The sequence below is a fragment of the Phytophthora infestans genome, genomic scaffold (assembly GCF_000142945.1).
Source record: "Phytophthora infestans T30-4 supercont1.5 genomic scaffold, whole genome shotgun sequence".
In the NCBI taxonomy this organism is placed as follows: Eukaryota; Oomycota; class Peronosporomycetes; order Peronosporales; family Peronosporaceae; genus Phytophthora; species Phytophthora infestans.
Genome location: NW_003303754.1, coordinates 433,573 through 452,967, shown reverse-complemented (window position 1 = coordinate 452,967; position 19,395 = coordinate 433,573). Strand labels below are relative to the sequence as shown.

The window sequence follows — 19,395 nt, the reverse complement described above, 5'->3', positions numbered from 1 at the left end:
CTTGTCTTTCTCCTTCGCAATGCATTTTGCAACTTCCTCCATGTAATAAAGCATGGAGATGCCACAGTCAACCGTATTCCTCTGCTGAGACGTTGTGTTAAAAACACCGTGGCTCCAGTCGCATCTTCGAAGATAGTCGTCTCGTTTAAAGCGCTCTTTAGCTATTACCAATTTCAGGGCTTCAAATGCGTAGGCCGTGTCGTGGTAATCTTTCATAGAATTGACATGAAACAAACCCGCCGTGCCATTTCGCAATGCATCAGTCGCAGCGACAAATCCCCAGTGGCCATTTCCGGTAATAGAAACTAGTACAAATTGGTAATTAGCCCATTCTACCAGACCGGTCAGTTGCTCCATGCGAGCAGCTCTTTTGACTGCAACGGTCGATGCTCGGACAAGGTCAATTGTCTTGTACGTTGAACTTCCACATACAAATACAGAACTAGGTACAAACTTGATGTAGCGATGAATGAAGTAGTCAGCCACAGTCTCGGTTAGCCATCCACCGGGCAAAATACTTTTGAGGTCGTGTTGTCAGGAAAAATACAAATATACGTATTATCGTATCTCCAGTCAAGCACTGTTGCAATCTTCGAATATCGCTTTCGAAATAAGCGTTGTCCCGCGGCCTGGTGGACATTTTCATCTGCCTTTGTGATAGGCAAATCAGCATGAAATAGGCTTTCTTCTGAGTCATCAGGATCACTACTAGAGACTGAAATGCATCAGGGCTGTCGAAAATACTGCCATCGTCACTGGCAATAACACCATTACTATCTAAGCTTTACATACAGTGTTAGGAATTATTTTGCCTCCGGAATTATTTTGCCTCCGGAATTATTGCCGTCCCTACCCGAAATATTTCTATAAACAGCGCCATTCACACAATGTTCACCGGCGCTTGCATTGCTAATTCTGGGGCTTATTCCGCCTACATCGGAGGCTGCTTGTTGCGTTGTACCAGCAACAATCCAACTTGCACCACCAACATTGGATATTGTACCACTAGCAGTGGAATTTGTACCGCCATCAGGAGCTGCAGTATCGCCGGCAATTGCGACATTACCACCCGACATACTGCCCCCGCCAAAATTTACTCCACCACACAAATTACTGTCCTCGCAAATAATTACACCATCACTCATAGGATTGTCCTCGCCAATAACTACATCATCAACCGCAACATTGTTTCCGCCAATATTTCCATTGCCACCCGAAATGCTGTCGCCGCCACTTGAGCTTGTACCCCCTCCATCCAAGACATCAGTACCAGCAGCCAAACAATTGCCGTCTCCACCTTGAATCTCTACGCTATCTCCGCTGCCACGGACACAATTAGAGTAGTAGTTTATTAATCTTTCCACCCAAGTTTTATAAAAATGGCGGTTGGAGATACCTTACTGGAATTCTTCCAGCTCCCGGCAAAGACCAACAACTCTGAAAATTTGCACACACCTTTTCTTCGAAGGCAAACGTGAAAGTACCTCAGTACTATACCTTCGTACGATCTCAGCTCCCTTGCTGACCCGGTCCCCTTGCGTCCGGTGCGATCTGATCCTGTAATAGAATCCAAATTTCTCAGTATCGCTTCTTCTAGTCACGCAGCGTCTGGGGTGAAGCTCGTAGCTGCAGCTTCTTTTTTGAGGCTCCACTTAATATGTTACTTCCACTGCTTCAGGAGCGCGATTCGCTCCTTTTCCGTCCTCTGCACATTCACCCGTTTCCTCATGTTTTAAATCCCCTTGCGCCAAACCTAAAATGGGGCTATCTCATAACCAGTCACAGTGAATATCAGACTTATCAGAATTATTACCCGCACTAGTCTCTGTGTGTACATTCATCCGATTTTTTATCTACCATACGTGTTTGCAGCAACTGGCCCATCCAAATTGACGCTGTCATCCGTGAAATCACGAAGAAACGTCTGAATCGATGCACTCAGAAGATCGAAACTCACCGAGGAGTCACTGCTGACATCCGAAACGGGGCAGCTAAGCAACGTCTCTATAGCGTGATCACTGCTTTGTAATAACGAGCGAGCTTTATGCTTTGGTTTAGCATCGCGGGTACGGCTAATTATGCGATCCTTAATTTTCACATGTAGCCCTTCAACGCCAAGTTCACTAAGCCCGATGGCCATGCGTCCACGTATGACATGCGCGCAAGATAGAGCAATCGTGAGCAGATTTATTATTAAGCGTCTAGTATCCACCGAGCTCCGTTGCGTGTAGCGTTTAATACTGGCGTTAAAGACCTCACACGGGTTATTTGTCGTTGAAAACTCACCAGGAGAGATGCTGTCCACATACCTCATCTTCTCTGCCTCGTGGGCTCGTTTTAGCTTGTTTAACTTACTCGACAGCCCCGTTCTAGCGTATTCTTCTCGTCTTTGAGCTTGTCGGTAGTTCGATCGGCGCTAAATTTTGAGCACGTTATTTTTTTTGCAATTTTCGACTCCCCCCGATATCACCCATCCTCACGAGCATTATGAGAACGGAAATAGTGTACAGTGTTAGCTTTCCTCCATGACAGATGACTACAGACAACGACACAAAAGGCCGGAGTTGATAAACACAATTCCGATAGTAAAATTTGCGACACAAAAACTCGGACGACTAGCAAAACATATTTTGATTGGGTGAATGAAACTGATAGTATGGAATAAAAGTTCAGCCACGCTTGTTTATTATACCGTTGTCGACTCATAGCACGGAATTGCTGATTTAAAGCTACGAATTACGTGCTCGTTGGGAAAACTTTCCCAAGCTGCAATTGTAGCTTTTATGGCTCGAAGACGTTTTTCAGCAGCCGTAAGGCCTTTTTGGGGTAGTAATTTACCTCGGTTGACAAACCGATGTAGCTTTAGCGGGTAATGGGACCACTGTAGCGCATGCCTGTTCGGCTACCACACGCATACCCTCCTCTGAAACGTGACAGTAAAAATTGTCCGCTAAGAGGAGGGCAGGGGAGTCAATTTCATAATCTAAAAATATTTTCTACATAAAACTCCCAGAAACTCCGACGGTGTCGTGCTTAACTTGTTGAAATCAATAAGTCCACTCGGAATTTTTTTTTTAATAAAAACAAACATTTTTAGTAAAATATATGTGTATATAAAACTTAAAATAAGCTCAAGGAAAAAAAAACATAACAGCTTACCATCAGCGCGAACTGTCAAAACAGCCGTCATGTGTCCGCAGTGTTTTGTCGGATTTTGGACTTTAGCTGATCTTTTTCGCCCTTTAATTGCCCAGGCGGCATGTCGAACTGGATGGCCGTTTCATCCATGTTGTACATTCAGTAGAGATAATGAACCGTACTTACTCCAAAATTCAATTGCAAAATCCGTTTTTAAGCGCTGCAGATCCACACTTGGGACTACCGGTAACGGTATACACGTCGGCGATGACATTGTTTAAAACATTGTTTCTCTAGCATTTTTTTATATCGACATATGAAAAAACAGAGGCAATCTAAGCCCCTTCTTGGTTCTTGAAAGGTTGCAAATTGGTCACAGCAAACACGTTTTTCGGGTCGAGCGCCGTCTTAATTCCTTGTATAGCTGCGATGGCTGGAGGTGAGATGGCTGCCGGCAGCCAGGCAAGACGATGCTTGCCGACTCCGTGGTGGTGCGACAGAGCGCCACCATTACGCACGATGGCGTCCACAGCAGCAAGTTCCGTTTCACGGAAGAGTGTCATGGGTTCGTTGACGCCAAAATAGTTAATACCGTAGTACACGTACACACAGACGCCTGTGTCGTACACTTGAGAGACACGACACGCAATAAGCGGTGGGATCTTGACGTCGCGCTTGGCGGCTACAGAGTTGATAGCCAACTTGATGTCGGTGATAAGTTGACGTGCATTCGTCCAAGGAACAGAGGTCTCGAAGGATTCGCTCATAAAGTAGTAGTCTAGAGCGAAGTCGCGTAGATACGCGATGATGTACGTGAAGAAGTAGCCCCGTTTGCCGTTCTCTTCGCCCCCCACCATTCCTTCATGGCGTTTGGCAATACTTTGGATACATTTCTGTTGCTCTGCCACCTTCTGTGGACTCGTTCCTTCAAGCAAAATAGTAGCTGCACACATTTCGTCCACATCAAAGCCACGGATCTTGGTCACGTACGTCTTTTTGGCAAAGTCGATGACTCCAGCAGTGAATTTATTTGTCGAAGACGACGTTTTGAGTGCCTGCCCCAACTGGAACTGTGTATTGTCCAGTAGACGGAGTGACGCTGGCTCACACCCAGCACGTTTGATCTCCTTTAAAGCTGCAAGGCCGTGCTCCAGACTAGGGAAGATGAGCGAGTCGTACACTTGCACTGTAGGGTACTCACGAAGACGTAGCGTCACCATCGTGTGCACTCCGAAGATCCCTTCGGAGCCCATCATAGCGTTGTTCATGTCGGGCCCCATGGCAACACGAGGCACATTAGCAGCACGTTGCATCGTCCCTTGAGGCGTCACAGTTGTGATGTTAACGACCAGGTCTTCAATGTTCCCGTACGTGTTCTTCTTCATGCCCGATGCACGAGTTGCAATCCATCCGCCAAGTGTCGAGAACTCCCACGAGTCAGGCTCATGACCAAGTGTAAGGCCACGATGACGTAGACGTTCGTGAAGATCCAGTCCAGTGATACCTGTTTCCACTACTGCAGTCATGTTCTCTCTGTCTACACTCACAATACGTCGCATCTCGCCTAGATCCAGCGACACAATGGCACGTCGCTCCTTGGGGTTACACTCCAGCGCGTTGGTGACGTTGGTTCCTCCTCCGAATGGAATAGTACATACGTGATCTGCAAATCTATGCGTCACTTCCTTCACTAAAACCTCCACTTGTTCATGACTTGTGGGCCACACCACAGCGTCTGGAACTCTCTCGACGTCCCGTACGTGGCGAAGTCGGAACACGTCTTCACAGGTCTGTCCGTGGCCGTGACGTACGCGCTCTTCAACTGTCATGCTAGTCTTTATACCGAGCTCTTCGCTCGCCAAGTGTAGAAACTGCATAAGAGCTCTGTGTGCCTCTCCGTCTTCGTCTAACTGGTTCATTACGCGCAATTCATCAGCACACGTGACACTAGGCGCGCTGCGGCGATCAGCGTCCAGTCCAAGCCGTTTCTCGGCCCATGGCAGCAGTGATGGCAGTGTACGGTCTGGTGCACTCGCGAACACTTCAGCGTAACGAGCACCGGAGATTTCGATCACTTTGTTCGAGTTGACGAACAGCTTCGTGTCTTGGAAGCCCCAGCCGTTCCATCGCGTTGCAGGGCTCAATGCCAATGAAGGAGAAGAGGAAGAAGGAGGGGAGACGGATCCATGCTTCCCACCGGCCGAGATCTGGCTCAGGATGGCGCGCATGCGAGCCACGGAAGGCGTCGCGTCCGACATGTCGATATGTTGCGAAGTGACGTCGCTTGAACTGACTACCAGGTATGTGTTCGTCGACGGACTCAGAGACAATCACTCCGCAAAACTGATGCTGCAACCTAAGCTCGAGCTTGTCAGTCGTACTTAAATGAATCATTAAAAATCTTCAATTTGATCATCACTCTTGGATCCGCATCATGTTCAGCTCGACGTGGGCTTCCTCCGCACCCAGCGCCCCGACAGCCCCACAAGCGCTTCTAGACCCTTATGATCTTGCAGAAGAGTACGGTGCAGAGGCTGCTGCTAAGTTGTCGCGTAGCTTACAATGTCTGGAGACCGCAGGGTTCCCCAAGGCGCACGTGAACTCGTACAGCGCGTTTGACCGCGTTCTCAGCGGCATTACGTGGCTATTACAGCGAATTGTCAAGAGAGAAGACGCTGAGAAGGGCAGAGTGCAATGGGACGTACTATTTCAATCCCACGACAAGATGAAGCCTCGATTGGGGCTTGCACAGGAGGCAGTACGTTGCATCGAGGCTCTTAGCTACACCTGCCCCGTGTGTATCCAGCCGCATCAGTTGCTGCTTCAAGACTTCGGAGACATTGAAACAGTACAGAAACTCGTACTGTGGCTAATCGAAGAGGAGAATGAAACTCAACATTTGCACAAAATCCGTCGGGAGAGAGCGTATCTGCAAGCTATGAGCCCACAACAAGAAAGGAAACTTGTCACACCGCTCAAGAAAGAGGTCCAGTTTCTAATGGATGCATATGCACCTAAACGGCGCTGGCAATATGTCGCAGCTGAAGGGGAAATTGAGGAGAATGAGGATGCGTTGATCCAAAGATGTTTGTTAGAGTACGGCGAGAGAGTTACCGTCGCTACCGACGAAGAACCGATGATAGAGACAAAGCCAGAAGGAAAATACCAAGTTGCCTTTTTGGCTCAAATAGCGAGTCAAGCTGCTGCAGTCGCTGTAAGTGGCGCCAAGCCAAAAGGAGGGAGTATGCGAGGCTTGAGAAGGACAAAGAAAAGCGATCCACATTTTGACCGACAGTACCAAAAAGCAATGAAACAAGCAAAAGAGGAACAACAGACATTGCTAAATCAACGTCGTGAACGCGAGGCAATGTTGCTGCAAAACGTAGTGTCAAAGCAGGAGATTATCGAAGGACGTGTGGGAACTAACGCACAGTCTCGATTGCACTTACTGCGAGCTCAATTGAAGGAGCACGAGCTGCAAGTGCAACAACTGATCGAAGAGAAGAAAACTTTGGACGATCAGACGAAAGAGAGTACAGTACGAGCTGCAGCTTTGGACGAGGCACTCTCTGCTTGTAAGCAACAGTTGACGGAAGTGGAAGCGCAGACACCAAAGGACGAGGATGCACAAGCACATCTGATTAAACTACGCCAACTAGTTATGAAAAACGAGACTCTTAAACGTGAGAAGAACGAGTTCCAAACCAAGTGTCGTCTTGAACTGGAAGCACTAAAAGAACGCGTTGAAAAGTTAAAACTGCAAGTAGCAGAAGACGCTAGTAACCAGGACGAAGAAGCTCAGCGTCTTAATGAAATTGAGCAGATGCACGCTCAGATGGCTCAGAAACACAGGGATATGATGGTCGTAGCGGCAAAACAGACACGAGCGCTGCATCTTACAATGAAGCAGATCGACGAGATCCCGACGCGGATTGAGCTGGTGCAATATGAGAAGCGCTTCCTCGAGCTTTATGACGAGGTAGCGTTGACACTCGATGAAACTCGCAAGTATTACTGCGTCTACAATACTCTCAAGACCACACATGACTTTCTAGAGAAGGAGATCTCGCTCATCAACAGCATCAACGATAACTTTGGCGTTGCGATGGGCTCCAAGACAGCTACACAAGCTTTCTTCATGCAAATCGACAACATTATTCAGAATGTACAAGGCACTGTCACCAAGCAGCAGAATGCGCGAGACGATCACCAAGGGAGCGTGGAGACGCTGGATAGTAAATATCAGCTGCTGCTTGAACAGGAACGCATGTACGTGAATGCCATTCGAGAGTTCCAGAAAGAATGCGAGAAGAATGAAAAACTGGTAGCTCAGTTGACGCAGCAGTAGGGTTTGAACATGACCTTCATTCTTTTGCCGAATGAAGGTCATGTAACTGTGTCAAGGTGCGTAAAAATATCAACCCAAATTGGTTTCGTTGTATACTCGACACGTGACTATGAGCAGGAAGAAGACTTTGTCGCCGACCGCGTCGCTCGCATCATGTTTGGATTTTGCTGCTCGAATCCTCTCCTCGACGGCGTCTGTACGAGATATTTGTACGAAGTCTGCGTTAGCGCCGATGGTAGTAGAGGCACATCGATGTGGGCAGCAAGTAGGGAAGAGTTTAAAGCTTGGTGCTTGTGTTGACGTTCGAAAACTATTGAATACTCTGCAGTGCGAGGAGAACAATAAGCTGTGTCGCCAGTCTCCAATAGCAGAGCTTGAAGTCGCTGACTTGACGTGGGATTTCGAGGGGACGGTGGTGGATACGCTGACAATGGAGATTGAGGAGCTAGAAGACCGGGCAGCTCTAAGTGACAAAGATACTTGTGTTGTGTTGTCCGCGTCATCGCAAGCAGCAGGTGGACACGCTGTAATTTGGTTTCCTCTGGACAGCGTGAATGATAGGAAAAAACGTCAGATTTTGTTATACGTGTGTCCTGGTCGCGTGAAAATTGTAAGGAATGTCAGTGATCTGATAAAGAAGCTGTACGATGAAGTGCCGATATTACGAGAGGGTGAAGCGACTTACAAGGTTTGGGCAGTGGTTATGGGCTCCAGATCGCACAACCAACTAGAAGATGAGAGCGCTTCGACTCAACTAGAAATCATTCAAGGTGAGAAGTACCAGGAGATGCCTGATAGCATCTTAAACCCTACAGCTAGTATCGCCCTCAGTGATAACGATACCAACCAGATACGGCCGATGTCTCGATCGACAGAATCGACAAGATTGAGAAATTCCAACAACCAGGAGATGATTGGTAACCCGTCGGCGTCTGATGTTCTTGGTACACAAGATGAGTCGCGAGATGACCCTGAACAAGGCATAATACTTGGTGTGCCTCCTAGGCTCTCTGGTTACCGCGATATTACGAACACGAAGCCATCGTTGACCAAGTCAATATTTTTTTTTGACGGGTCCCATAGAAGCTGTACGGAGCTGCTACCGAGATCAAGTGAACGTGTGATGGATAATTCTGATACCACGGAGGGATTTCCACAAGATAAAGTCGCTGTCAATAGTAATGCAGACAGCTCAGAGCCTGACGCCGAAGAAGCAACAAGCTCGGGAGACGAAATGGATTTACATGCAACAGGTGCTGATGGCAAAGCGGATCTACATGAAAGCGAGAACTCACGACCTAGACGAAGTGTAATATCGTCGTCACTCTCGAAATTGACGATAATATCTAAAGAAAAGGACACCGAGACGGACTTCGAGTTGGGTCTGGGGGTCCCCTTGCAGCACGGGTTTGCGTGGCAAAGCTGTGATGGCAAGGTGTTGAGAAATACGATCATGGGGAAGCCGACACGTGAAGAACCCAAGAAAAGCGAACGTTTGACCAGTAGATGTGACAGTGAAGACAAGAAAGAAGCAACTGTGGAAGAGCAGCGTGAAATAGACGCTGTTCAGGATGACGCCCATGATAATTGCATTGCCGAAGTAGAGCAAAGCGTTAATATGGCACTCCGATCGCATGAAGAGCAGACACCACCGCTTGATATTGATGAAAACCCGCCGGTTCAAACACTGATCATGGTTACTACGACGGAAGATGATACTTTGAATCGACCAAGTACTAATCAAGATGGGGATAACCCTCGAGCAAGTGGTTTATCGGGATCGGTGGGCAGGGTGGCGGTGTCGTCTGTTGACAAAGTTGGAAATGTCGATGGAGATGATTTTAAAAACAGTAGCAGTATTGCAGTGGGTACACCCAGCGTGCCTGATAGCCACGACGAAGAGGTTTTGACCATGTCCTCCGAGTTACCTAAACAATGTGAATTGGTGTCCTCAGTGCAAAACCAAAAGCGTACAGTAAACTACAGGAACAAGCTGGGTGCGCGGATTTGGTGGGAGCTCGAGTACACTGCGAAAAGGCTTGAACGTGAAGAGATGATGGAGCGGCAACAACGAGCTCATCAACATCAAAGAGACATTAAACAGCGTAAACCAGTAGTAAGTCGTCACTCGCGACGTGTGGAGCCAACAGAATTGTCAACAAACCACCGATTAGTGACACCAAGAGATGAGGGAAATTCGTCAATTAATCATGACCGCTCTGACTCGGATAAGCACAATACTGAGGCAGATCACGGTGATGAAGAATATGTTCTTGCGAGTGGAAGTGAGATTCTGGAAGCTGAAGCAAAATCTTTACGAAGCGATCAAAGTCCTCGCAGCTTTGTAAACGAAGTTCCGCCGTGTAAATTGGCCTCTTCACCTAAGAGTCAACACGGTTTAGCACACTCTGAACCCACAAAAGGGTTCGAACGAGTGGGGAGTTGTTTCTTGGCCTCAAAAGGCGAGAACGTCGGTATGATATCAGCGTCTGATGCACCAGATTTGCAAGAGGAAGAATCCGGGGCTTCCGCAACGCCTGCTATCTCTCCGGACGTGTCGCTATCAAATCGGAGCATGTCGAGTCAGCAGGGAGAGAGGAAACCCTTGGACATATCCCTGTCAAAGCCTCTGGACTGTAAATCTATGAAGTCTTCTTTTGCGCGAGTTACAGTCAAGCCAACTAGCACGAAGTCTAGTAACCAAGCAGAAGATGAGGATGACGCCTTGACACAAATGATGTGGGGGAGCACGCGTACTAGCTACGAACAAGATCGCAATATCGATATATTCCCCACAAGCAAGGAACAGCAGACCTCAGAGGTTGCCGCTGTCCCATTTACAGCTCGTGGGCGAGTGCCAATGCGTACTCGAATTATACCTGCTACCGATGAACGTTCAAGCTCCAGTAGTATTGAACACAGCTCTTTATCTGATCATGACCGTAGTGACACGAAACTATCGACTCATTCGAGACCACCTAGGCATAAGGTCTCGAGTACTCCAGCTCCTGTCGCGACGTTCATTGCATTAGGTGAAGAGAAATCTTTATCTACATCGACAAAGTCTCGCGAAGAGAGACTCAAAGAGCTTCGACAGAAAAAACTTCAAAAGTTACAACAAACGCGAAACTCGTCCCTACAACAGAAAGAAAAACTACAGCGACGACCACTTTCTTTCAGTAACTCAAACTATACCAAGAAGGCGTCAAACCGACAGCTCATACAAAACGCACTGGAGTTTACACTGCTAGCTGGAGGCTCGATGGAGAAAGAGCGCTCGTTAGCTCTGCAGGCTCTAGCCGAGTCAACTTGCGACAACTTCATTGTCCTGCTCAAATCTGCGAAAGAACTCAAATTTCGGGCATTGTACGAAAGCCACGTGGATCGAGACTTCGCTACTCGAATCTTCTCGTTGCTGCCAAGTAATTCATCGAGAGCGCCACTGAAACTTGGAAGCAGCGATATGATCTCACAGTTTTTTAAATACAGCTCTGCAAAGAAACACTTCCAGTCCGTTCCTACAAGATCATTCACGGTGAAGACGGACGCCTGTGCATTGACAGATCAGGTCGTCTTTAAAGGAAAAACTGGATCAGCATTAGCTCGCTTGCTATAAATTTTCATGTATTATATAATTATATATATATATTTTTATGCTTGATATTTTTTTTTCTCTGGAATCGGTCGATAGCCTCTGAATGCTGGCAATGAAGAGCGAGTGGGTAAGACACACAATAAGGCCATGAGCATGGCCCATTCAATCGGGAACTCTAGCACTTCGATCATTACAAGCCAACGGAGTAATCCATCATTAGAATTTGCCGCCCCATCGTCTGCTGTACCCGACGGAAAGAAGAAGGCTGGGTTGGCTTGAACGATATGATGAAGGGGGAGATGCGGCCAGTGAATATCACTCGGATGTGTCGAGTTCCCTATGATTGAGCTGGATGATTCATCGGACGGTGGCGTACATTGCGACGCTGCCAGAAGCATCGACGACGCGGTGTGCATGAGGCAAAACACCGCTGCGATGACGGCAATACGTCGGATATTCCTCTTACGGTGTGTCACAACTTCGGCCACTTTATCCAGCAACACACACATTCTTTCTCCATAGGCCGGTAATAGAACCACACACGCGGCCCAGCAGCATATTAGCAATACTGTGGCCACGAGTAGTAGACTGCGTCGTATTTTACTCCTCGGATCTTGTCTCGCAAATAGAAACATACCCATTTGTAGTAAGTACACGGCCACCATAAGTCGAATGAACAAAATTCTCGGTGGTGGCGGAGGTTTTAATAATGATTCAGGCGTTGCAATGGCCCCAGTATCTCTTCTCTCGTCGACGTCTGGTGCACCTCGAGTGTGTAGATTTTGCAGTAACGAGTCCGTGGCCTGATCTCCAACTCGGTGCTTCTTTAAGTTAAAATTGCGACCGGTACCTTGTACCTTGTCTACCATTGCTGCCCATGTATTAAACACCACAAGGAAAACTCCGCCCAGTACCAACGATGCGGAGGCACCCAATACTTGCCATAGAAATACTAGTTGCAGGTATGATAAGTGCAAGTGTGCTGCGTCTCGATCCAATAATCCGTTGGCGTGTGACTGGAATAGAGCCAACATCCACAGCGCCACGAGGACGAAGGCTACGGCTCGTAGAGATGCCCCAAGAGCCAACAGCCCATAGAGCCGCACGGCCGTGTAGTCTTGACGCCAAGTTCGGATAGAACGACGACCAGCCACGAAGGCTGGAATCAGGAACAAAACTCCGCACGAGTACACGCTGGCGTACATGAGATACACGAAGGATGTCGAGGTGGCCGACGGCATGGCCGACTCGGCCGAGCCTGTGGCCAGCATAGCGGAAGAAATTGCCATGAACAGACGCGGATCTAACGTTTTGCCGATTTTGATACCGGTACCAGTATCAGAGATAGGGTATTTAGCTGGTATCAGAAAAAAAAATATTAGAAGTTTTTCACGCGAAACATCACACGTCATCAATAATTGGTTAAATTTGTGCTTTTTTAGCACTTTAACCAATCACCATCTTTTCTCGATAAGCCATTTCTTGACACTCAAGCAGACGCGCACAATCCAAGGTCAACCTCCACGCCGTGACGCCTACCCACGGTACCAGACCAACGCAGTATCACTATTTAAACTGACGTCACAGAAGGGGGGAGCTGCATCGCATTAGTGGTGATCTGTCTAGCCGAACATCTCGAGGCTTTTAGAGAGTTGGAGTGTGCCAAATTGCTAGGATCAACATCAAAGATCGGTTTATTATGGAGCAGGCCGCAACCCGACCGCACGCTCATGCTAACACCGTATTCCATTGCCTTTACGGTTACTACAACATTGGCTACTCGAGAAAACAACTAGCACACGTCTACAATACGAATGTGAAAACAATCGGAAACTGAATCCACGTGTTCGAGACAACCGGAACGTATCAAAGAGCTGGATCCAGCACTGATAAAAAAAAATCACAGAAGCTCAACGCAAAGGGTTGTTTGATTACTATCAAAAGATTCCTGGTGCTTATCTTGACGAAGCTCAGCATGCATTTCAGCGCACTTACCATGTGTCAATTTCGATTCCCTCTGTGTGAAAGATAACCCATGACTTTGGGTTGACATGGAGAGTGTAAGAGCGTCGGGCGCTACACATCAAGGAACAAGCCATCTTCCGATTTGTTGAAGAACTAAGTCATGTTCGACTGGAGACACCAGCTTTTTATTTTATTCGACGCGGTATCGTTCGATAACAGAGGTATGCTACGGAAACGACGAAATTCAATTCATGGCAAGACCGTAGCTATTCGCAGAGACTTCAAAAGAAAACCTCGTGTTTCGATCTTGGCGTTCATAGGCGTCAATGGAATAATCGACTACTATGATGGTGAGGGGACGTTTGACCGCGTCGGGTTTGTCAAATGTTGTCGCAATTTCGTCTACCCAAAGAGAGCAAATGTTCGTCTCTACCCTGGTTCGAACTCAATTTGGATTCTCGACGGAGCTTCCATACACCGGCACCCAGAAATTGTTCGCGTTTTGAGGAGCGTTGGTGTAGTATTAATTTTTCTTCCAGTGTATTGTCCATAATCGAGTACATAACCGCTACGTAAAATAGTCATTTCGACGACATTATGCGGAAAGAAGCGGAAATAATCTTACGCCATTTATAGTCGAGACATTCAGTCGTTTCGAGCCATTTAACAAGACAAATATATTTGAAAATTGTGGGTGGACTGTTGAAGAGTGTTCAATCCTGTCGGACAGCTCTCTAAAGAGAAATGAGAGCCATCAAGTACTACAAACAGTTCAGCCAAAAGTAATTAGATTTCGTGGTCAGGCAAAATTAAGCATCAATAAAAGCATTTACTCGTGGTCAACGTCACGCATATTTCCCACTCGATCTAGGGGATCAACAACGTTTTGTGGAGGAAGAACATTGTCGATAAAAGCTTTGATGACTCTTTTTCTGGTGCAAGGCTTTCGTCGTTCAGATCAAGACGTCTTCCAAAAGCTTCCTAAGCTTGGCACAGCTCCCGACTTGCAGCCGTGCAAGATTCAACGCATCCAAGCGCTAGCCTTACAGAGAGACGACTGTTTGATATGTGTTGCTCCAATTGTGAATCTGTCGTAACCGTGCGATATACGCCGATGGGAAGCTGGTTAATATCTGCGTCGATTGTTGACCGATCAAAGCTCCTCGTTTAATGAATTGCTCACATACGCCAGACAACAGCTGCTTCATCGAACGTTGTTTGCCATCGCTGTTGAAGCCGATTAACCATTTCTCGAGGAGAGCTCTCAGAAGTAGCACCTGCTCTTTCGGTAGTATTTGATAGATTACACTTGTTCTTAATAGCTGCTACTGTAGTTACTGCAACATCATACTCATACACAAGAAGTTTGATTGTTTCTCCTCGAACTGCTTGTAACCATGAATTCCATGCCTGATCTGTCTTCGTGTTATCAACAATATGGCGCTTGGACTTCAGCTGCATCATTTTGGACCAGTCCGCTACGTCTGGAACAACCACGGACCACGAATCCTGGGTTATAAAGACCTTCCTTTAATACGAGGACTGAACAACAACCCCCATAGCTTACCCAGGATGTCATTAAATGAAGACCCGGTAGCCACGACATCATCCGGCATCTCATCGGAAGTATCTCGCTGACTGATTGCTGTTTTGACGACCGGGCGAACGACATGCTGAAAAAGATGAGAGACTGGCCGTGGAGCTTCGTTTGTCGACAGACCCGCAACATCGTGATTTTCGGCCTGCTCAGTTTACCGGGCGATCGACGAAGGAGTGGTGTGTGCCCCGAGATCGATGGCACATGTGGTCGAGGAGTAAACGCACTTGGAGACGTAATATCTTCATCCACAATGTCGGACGGGTTCGAGGGCCGTGGTGATCTTCGAACTCGGGAGTATAAGCTGCGTGGAGCTGTGAACTGACCGAGGGCTTGCCGTTGATTGCATCGACTGAATCGAGACTTCTGTCGAAGTACGAGGAGACCTCCGTCCAGCAAGACAAGGCTGATACGGCGATACTGGTGTGTGCGGCGATCTCTGTCCGGCGCCGGACTCGACGACATAATGTGCTGGCGGGTCTCCTTGGAGACTGTGTAGAATGCAGCGATATTGAAGCGGCAGCTTGTGAGACACCGGCAACGTCGTCTTCGCCTCGAGAGCCACGATCAAGATCTTCTCCGAGCACCCCAGGCTACGCAGCCTTGTCACTTTCAAAATTCATAACTATTTTCTGTTTTTTAGATTCGAGATTCGCCGGCTGTTGGCCATGAGCGAATAGCGAAGCCAATTATTAAATTAAGGGACAGCGTTTGATGGAGCATACCGATCTCAATTGTGATCCGATTCTAACCAAATTTTTTGAAAAACACAATTATTCCCTTCTATTTGAAACTTTTTCGTGCTGCTTGGCTGTGAGAGACAACCTCCAGCGTAAAACCAAAAACAATTAGGACGGGAGCAGTCGTTTTGGTTCATGGAGTCGCATTATTGCACATAGACCGTGTACAAGCTGCCACTCAGGAGTGGTAATGCTCGGGGCCTCGATATTGGCACTTAGCTAAGGAGCCTTGGCCCCAATGAGTATCTAGTGGTTTTACTAGTGCCTCAATTAGCAATGAAACGTGCGCATATTTTCTTTCTTCTGTCTTAAACGCGCAAAATCAATGATTATTTGTGATCTATAACGTTTGTATTGCCATCTTATTTTTGGTATGAAAATACAGTGACCGGAGATCTGCACCTCATTGTGAGACATCCGACCTTTACTTTGGTATTTGTAGAGGGCTTTAAGTGACCGGACATATGTCTAAAACGGATACAGGTATTGGACATTAATGATTCAGAACTGAGACCTAAAAAATAAGTTTTTCAGCTGCAACAACGCAGAAGGACCGTCGTACTCCACCTCGTCGCCCACACTTCTTCCATTGAGATCACGATTTGCTAGACCCTTCTTGTTTGTATGTCGTGGGATGTCAACCTCTTCACAGACTTGCACGGGTCCAACGAGTAGTTGGTCTGCTAGCAGCAACCGAGCGTTAGGCCGCGAGGTAGCTTCAGAACCAGTGCAGCTCGAGACGCTTCAATCGCGAATCGTGTTGTATTTTGTTTTTCTGACGATGCTTTTCACCGCCGCTTAGGACTTCTTCTTCTCAACTTAAGTAGCAACAGGATGCTAATCTCCGGTTGGCGGGGCAACGAAAGAGGAATTGGCTACACCCATAGCTGCACTCCCACTGTTCGCTTCATTCGATTCAGCAGCTGGCATCAACTCCATTTCGCGACGGTCCGATACATTGCTGAAAGGCCAGTACACAGGTCATAGTAGCGTAGGTATCTATACTCGTCTTGATACAAACAACAGGTACCTTCGTCGGTAGTTCGTGCTCGCCCAAACAGTACATGTTCTCCAGAAGCGGTTGTACATATATGTGCCGTCAGCCGCGAACGCTTCGTAAAACTGTACATTCCTTATCTGCGCTATTGTTACCTTAGCCCTTGGTTAAAATACTATATTCAAGCAGGAGACTCCGCCGCACCCGCGGCTCAAGCTTCTCTGTCACCTGGCGCGATTCAGAAGCTGCTCGTACATGGGCATCGCAGCCCCACATTGTAGGTTCTTTACCTCAGGTGGTGCCGCAGAGCTTCTCGTGTGGCGACACGAGCCATAGCGTCTGTGTAGGTAACATACGGAGAGTTGCTACCATATACAACACGGCTTCACCACAGATAATTTCGGGCGTGTGCTTAGCGGTCGACATTGCCCGCATCATCAGTAACACCTCTGCATTTGCCCCCTCTGTAATACCGTCATCTTGCGGTGGGTAAGCGTTGGAGTACAGCTGCGCGATATCATGTGTATTACAAATGCAGCATTTCGATAGGTTGAGTATTCACCAGCAGACCAGCACACAAATGCACAGAATAAACCAGGTACCTGTAGCTTGGCTCTTTTCCCTCATAAGAACATTCGCTTCTATCGCGACGTCACATCAGCGATGAGCAGCAACATTGTAGCGCCACATGCTCCAGGCGCGCTCACCAAGCATATATTTATAACGAGAGTATCATGCGGTTGACACTTCGTCGCATGTAATCGGGCACGATGCATGGCTTTAGCCTTGCTAGCAATACAAGCAACACAGTAGTAGGTGCTCAGGTTTTTCTTGCTCGACTTTAGGCCGAGGTTAAACTTACCAGCCAAGCCGTTCACTTGCTGCATGTTCAACTAACGAAAACGGTGATGTAGTAGCTTCATTTCTACCTTCGCCTGGTTTACGGACTGCTTTGTCGCCACCAGCTCCTTCACACCAAGCACTCGCTCGGAGCACAAGCGGGCGCCCTTGTCGCGCATACCCAATCTCAGAGTCGTGCTAGGTTTGGACATTCAAACAGTTCTTAGATCGGACGAGCACGTCAGCTTAAAGTTACTTGCCGCCCCCCCCCCCCCAGTAGCATGGTTAAGTAGCACTGAGCCACGCACAGTCGTATGCTCTGTAGCCCCGTTAGCAAAATCGATTAGCTTGATCTGTCATGAAGCTGCTCCGTAAAGAGGGACAAGTCTCCACAGATACTCGCTTGCGAGCCTGATGCTAAACACCACTAATTTGTCTTCGATTCAAACAGCTGCATGCATGCTTAACTTCCAACGGTGCTCACCATCCGCGATCCATAGTATTAGCAGCACCATCACCAGAGTCGCGATCACCAATTTGGCGTGGCGAATGGATACGGTGTGGCTGGCGACAAGCCACTTCCACGACATGCATCTCAGATCACGACGCATATTTACCACGAAGGCGACGTGTCATCGTAACACGATTGTGCAGCATCGTCCATTTGTAGAAATCTCGAAGTGTTTCCCAAGCCTCCATGGCACGCGAGGCGTTCCGAATCTTGGTCTGGTGCTGGTGTTCCACACCTTGATCAATAATGCCGAGAGCTTTCGCGTCGTTCATGAGCCACGCCTCGGTTACCTTGCTCTCGTGCTCGACCACTTGATGTGCATGCTGTACTCTCAGTGAAAATAGTTTCCACTGTCCAGGAAGACTTCGGCTCTCTTCGTAGGCATCATTCTCGGGCGTTCCGGATCAGGCGTTCCAGGTTCAGCGTCCCAGGTAGAGCCGTAGTTGCGGCTGTTAGCCTATTGTTTTTTGACTTGTTGAGTAAGAGGCAAATGCCAAAGTGAGTAAATTAGTGCTAACCAAAACTGTCCAAAATGTCTTTCTAAACACTATCTCTCTGTCGTTCCTTTTTTAGTCTTCTCGTTATAGTGGCGTAATCACTAATGCCATGTGCCTTCATCCAATCATAGCGCTCCAGCATGTGATTACCCAATGGCGTTCCAGAAGCAGTTCCAGCCAATAGTCGAACGGTTCGGTAACCGTTCTAACGGTCACGCCTAATCGTGCAGAGCCGGTGCAACTGCAACTATGATACTGCTGACCGCACAACACAGACGCTACCTTAGTTACTTGAAAAAAACGGAAAGATGCGTTCTGCCATTGAGGCATTTAATGCTCCCATATATCAGGGTCTGTTCGACAGATATGAATTCCAGGATATACTTGATATGCTATTCATTTTACATTTTTTCAGATGTAACCGAGTTAAAAAATTTGTTGCCAGTTAAAAAGGTTTTGTCTCCTCTCAGACAAGCGATGTGGCAGCTCAACAGGAAATAGTCTCTTTCTTGAAAGGGATCGGCGCTTTTGAACGATCGCGATAGTGGAAATTCCGGATAAGCAGATTTGACATTCAGACATGAAGTACCCTATAATGTATTAGCTCCTAACTCCTCGAGGTCATCTTCTCTTATACTTCTCATAGACGCCCTGCCATATATTGAATCATACTCTAGGGAACCTGGTCAATCGATCGCCTCTGCGCTCTTGTAACCACCTACCGGCCATACTAAATAGGTGGTTTTAGTCTGTTTCCTATGATTAATTGAGTGAGCCAATAAACTGCGTTTGTTCAATCTGTTTCAGCAAGATTTTTGAGAATAAAAGCTACGCGATTTAGAATTGTACCATTTAGACTCCCAGAAAAACAAAAGCTTAAGAAATTGGATGACAAACTTAACTCACGACGTCTCGGTGCCAATTACCCTAGAAGGTGACATTGAAGTTTTGCGTAGCCTCATTCACTCGGCGTATGCTAATGTGCGTGTCACTTAGCAACATTTTGCGAACGAATTTATCTTCCAAGTTTTACTCTTTTCATGTGCAGCGCATTTCTTAAATTTATGAGCTTCTTCGGTACATAAAGTCAAATAAAAGTTAGTGACTACTACCGTAGTACACCGACTAGTAGTCAATAACTTCACAGCACCTTCTGATTTAAACAAT

At 47.3% G+C, this 19,395-nt stretch overlaps 5 protein-coding genes across 5 annotated transcripts; 3 read left to right on the top strand and 2 right to left on the bottom strand.

Annotated features, from left to right (window-relative positions):
* Positions 1–3,473: 3,473 nt before the first annotated feature.
* PITG_04062 (alkyldihydroxyacetonephosphate synthase, peroxisomal, putative) lies at positions 3,474–5,396 on the bottom strand (the record flags this gene model as incomplete). The annotated part of the gene is made up of 1 exon (XM_002905729.1): positions 3,474–5,396. One exon carries the CDS (start codon positions 5,394–5,396, stop codon positions 3,474–3,476), a length of 1,923 nt encoding a protein of 640 aa, XP_002905775.1.
* A 176-nt stretch (positions 5,397–5,572) lies between these two features.
* Positions 5,573–7,486, top strand: PITG_04061 (uncharacterized protein; the record flags this gene model as incomplete). Its single annotated transcript, XM_002905728.1, has 2 exons — positions 5,573–6,523; positions 6,605–7,486. 2 exons carry the CDS (start codon positions 5,573–5,575, stop codon positions 7,484–7,486), a joined length of 1,833 nt encoding a protein of 610 aa, XP_002905774.1.
* Positions 7,487–10,748: 3,262 nt separating this feature from the next.
* Positions 10,749–11,102, top strand: PITG_04060 (uncharacterized protein; the record flags this gene model as incomplete). The annotated part of the gene is made up of 1 exon (XM_002905727.1): positions 10,749–11,102. The coding sequence occupies one exon, from the start codon at positions 10,749–10,751 to the stop codon at positions 11,100–11,102; it is 354 nt and encodes a 117-aa protein (XP_002905773.1).
* A 35-nt stretch (positions 11,103–11,137) lies between these two features.
* Positions 11,138–12,368, bottom strand: PITG_04059 (uncharacterized protein; the record flags this gene model as incomplete). Its single annotated transcript, XM_002905726.1, has 1 exon — positions 11,138–12,368. One exon carries the CDS (start codon positions 12,320–12,322, stop codon positions 11,138–11,140), a length of 1,185 nt encoding a protein of 394 aa, XP_002905772.1.
* A 901-nt stretch (positions 12,369–13,269) lies between these two features.
* Positions 13,270–13,599, top strand: PITG_04058 (uncharacterized protein; the record flags this gene model as incomplete). The annotated part of the gene is made up of 1 exon (XM_002905725.1): positions 13,270–13,599. The coding sequence occupies one exon, from the start codon at positions 13,270–13,272 to the stop codon at positions 13,597–13,599; it is 330 nt and encodes a 109-aa protein (XP_002905771.1).
* Between the last annotated feature and the right edge of the window lie 5,796 nt (positions 13,600–19,395).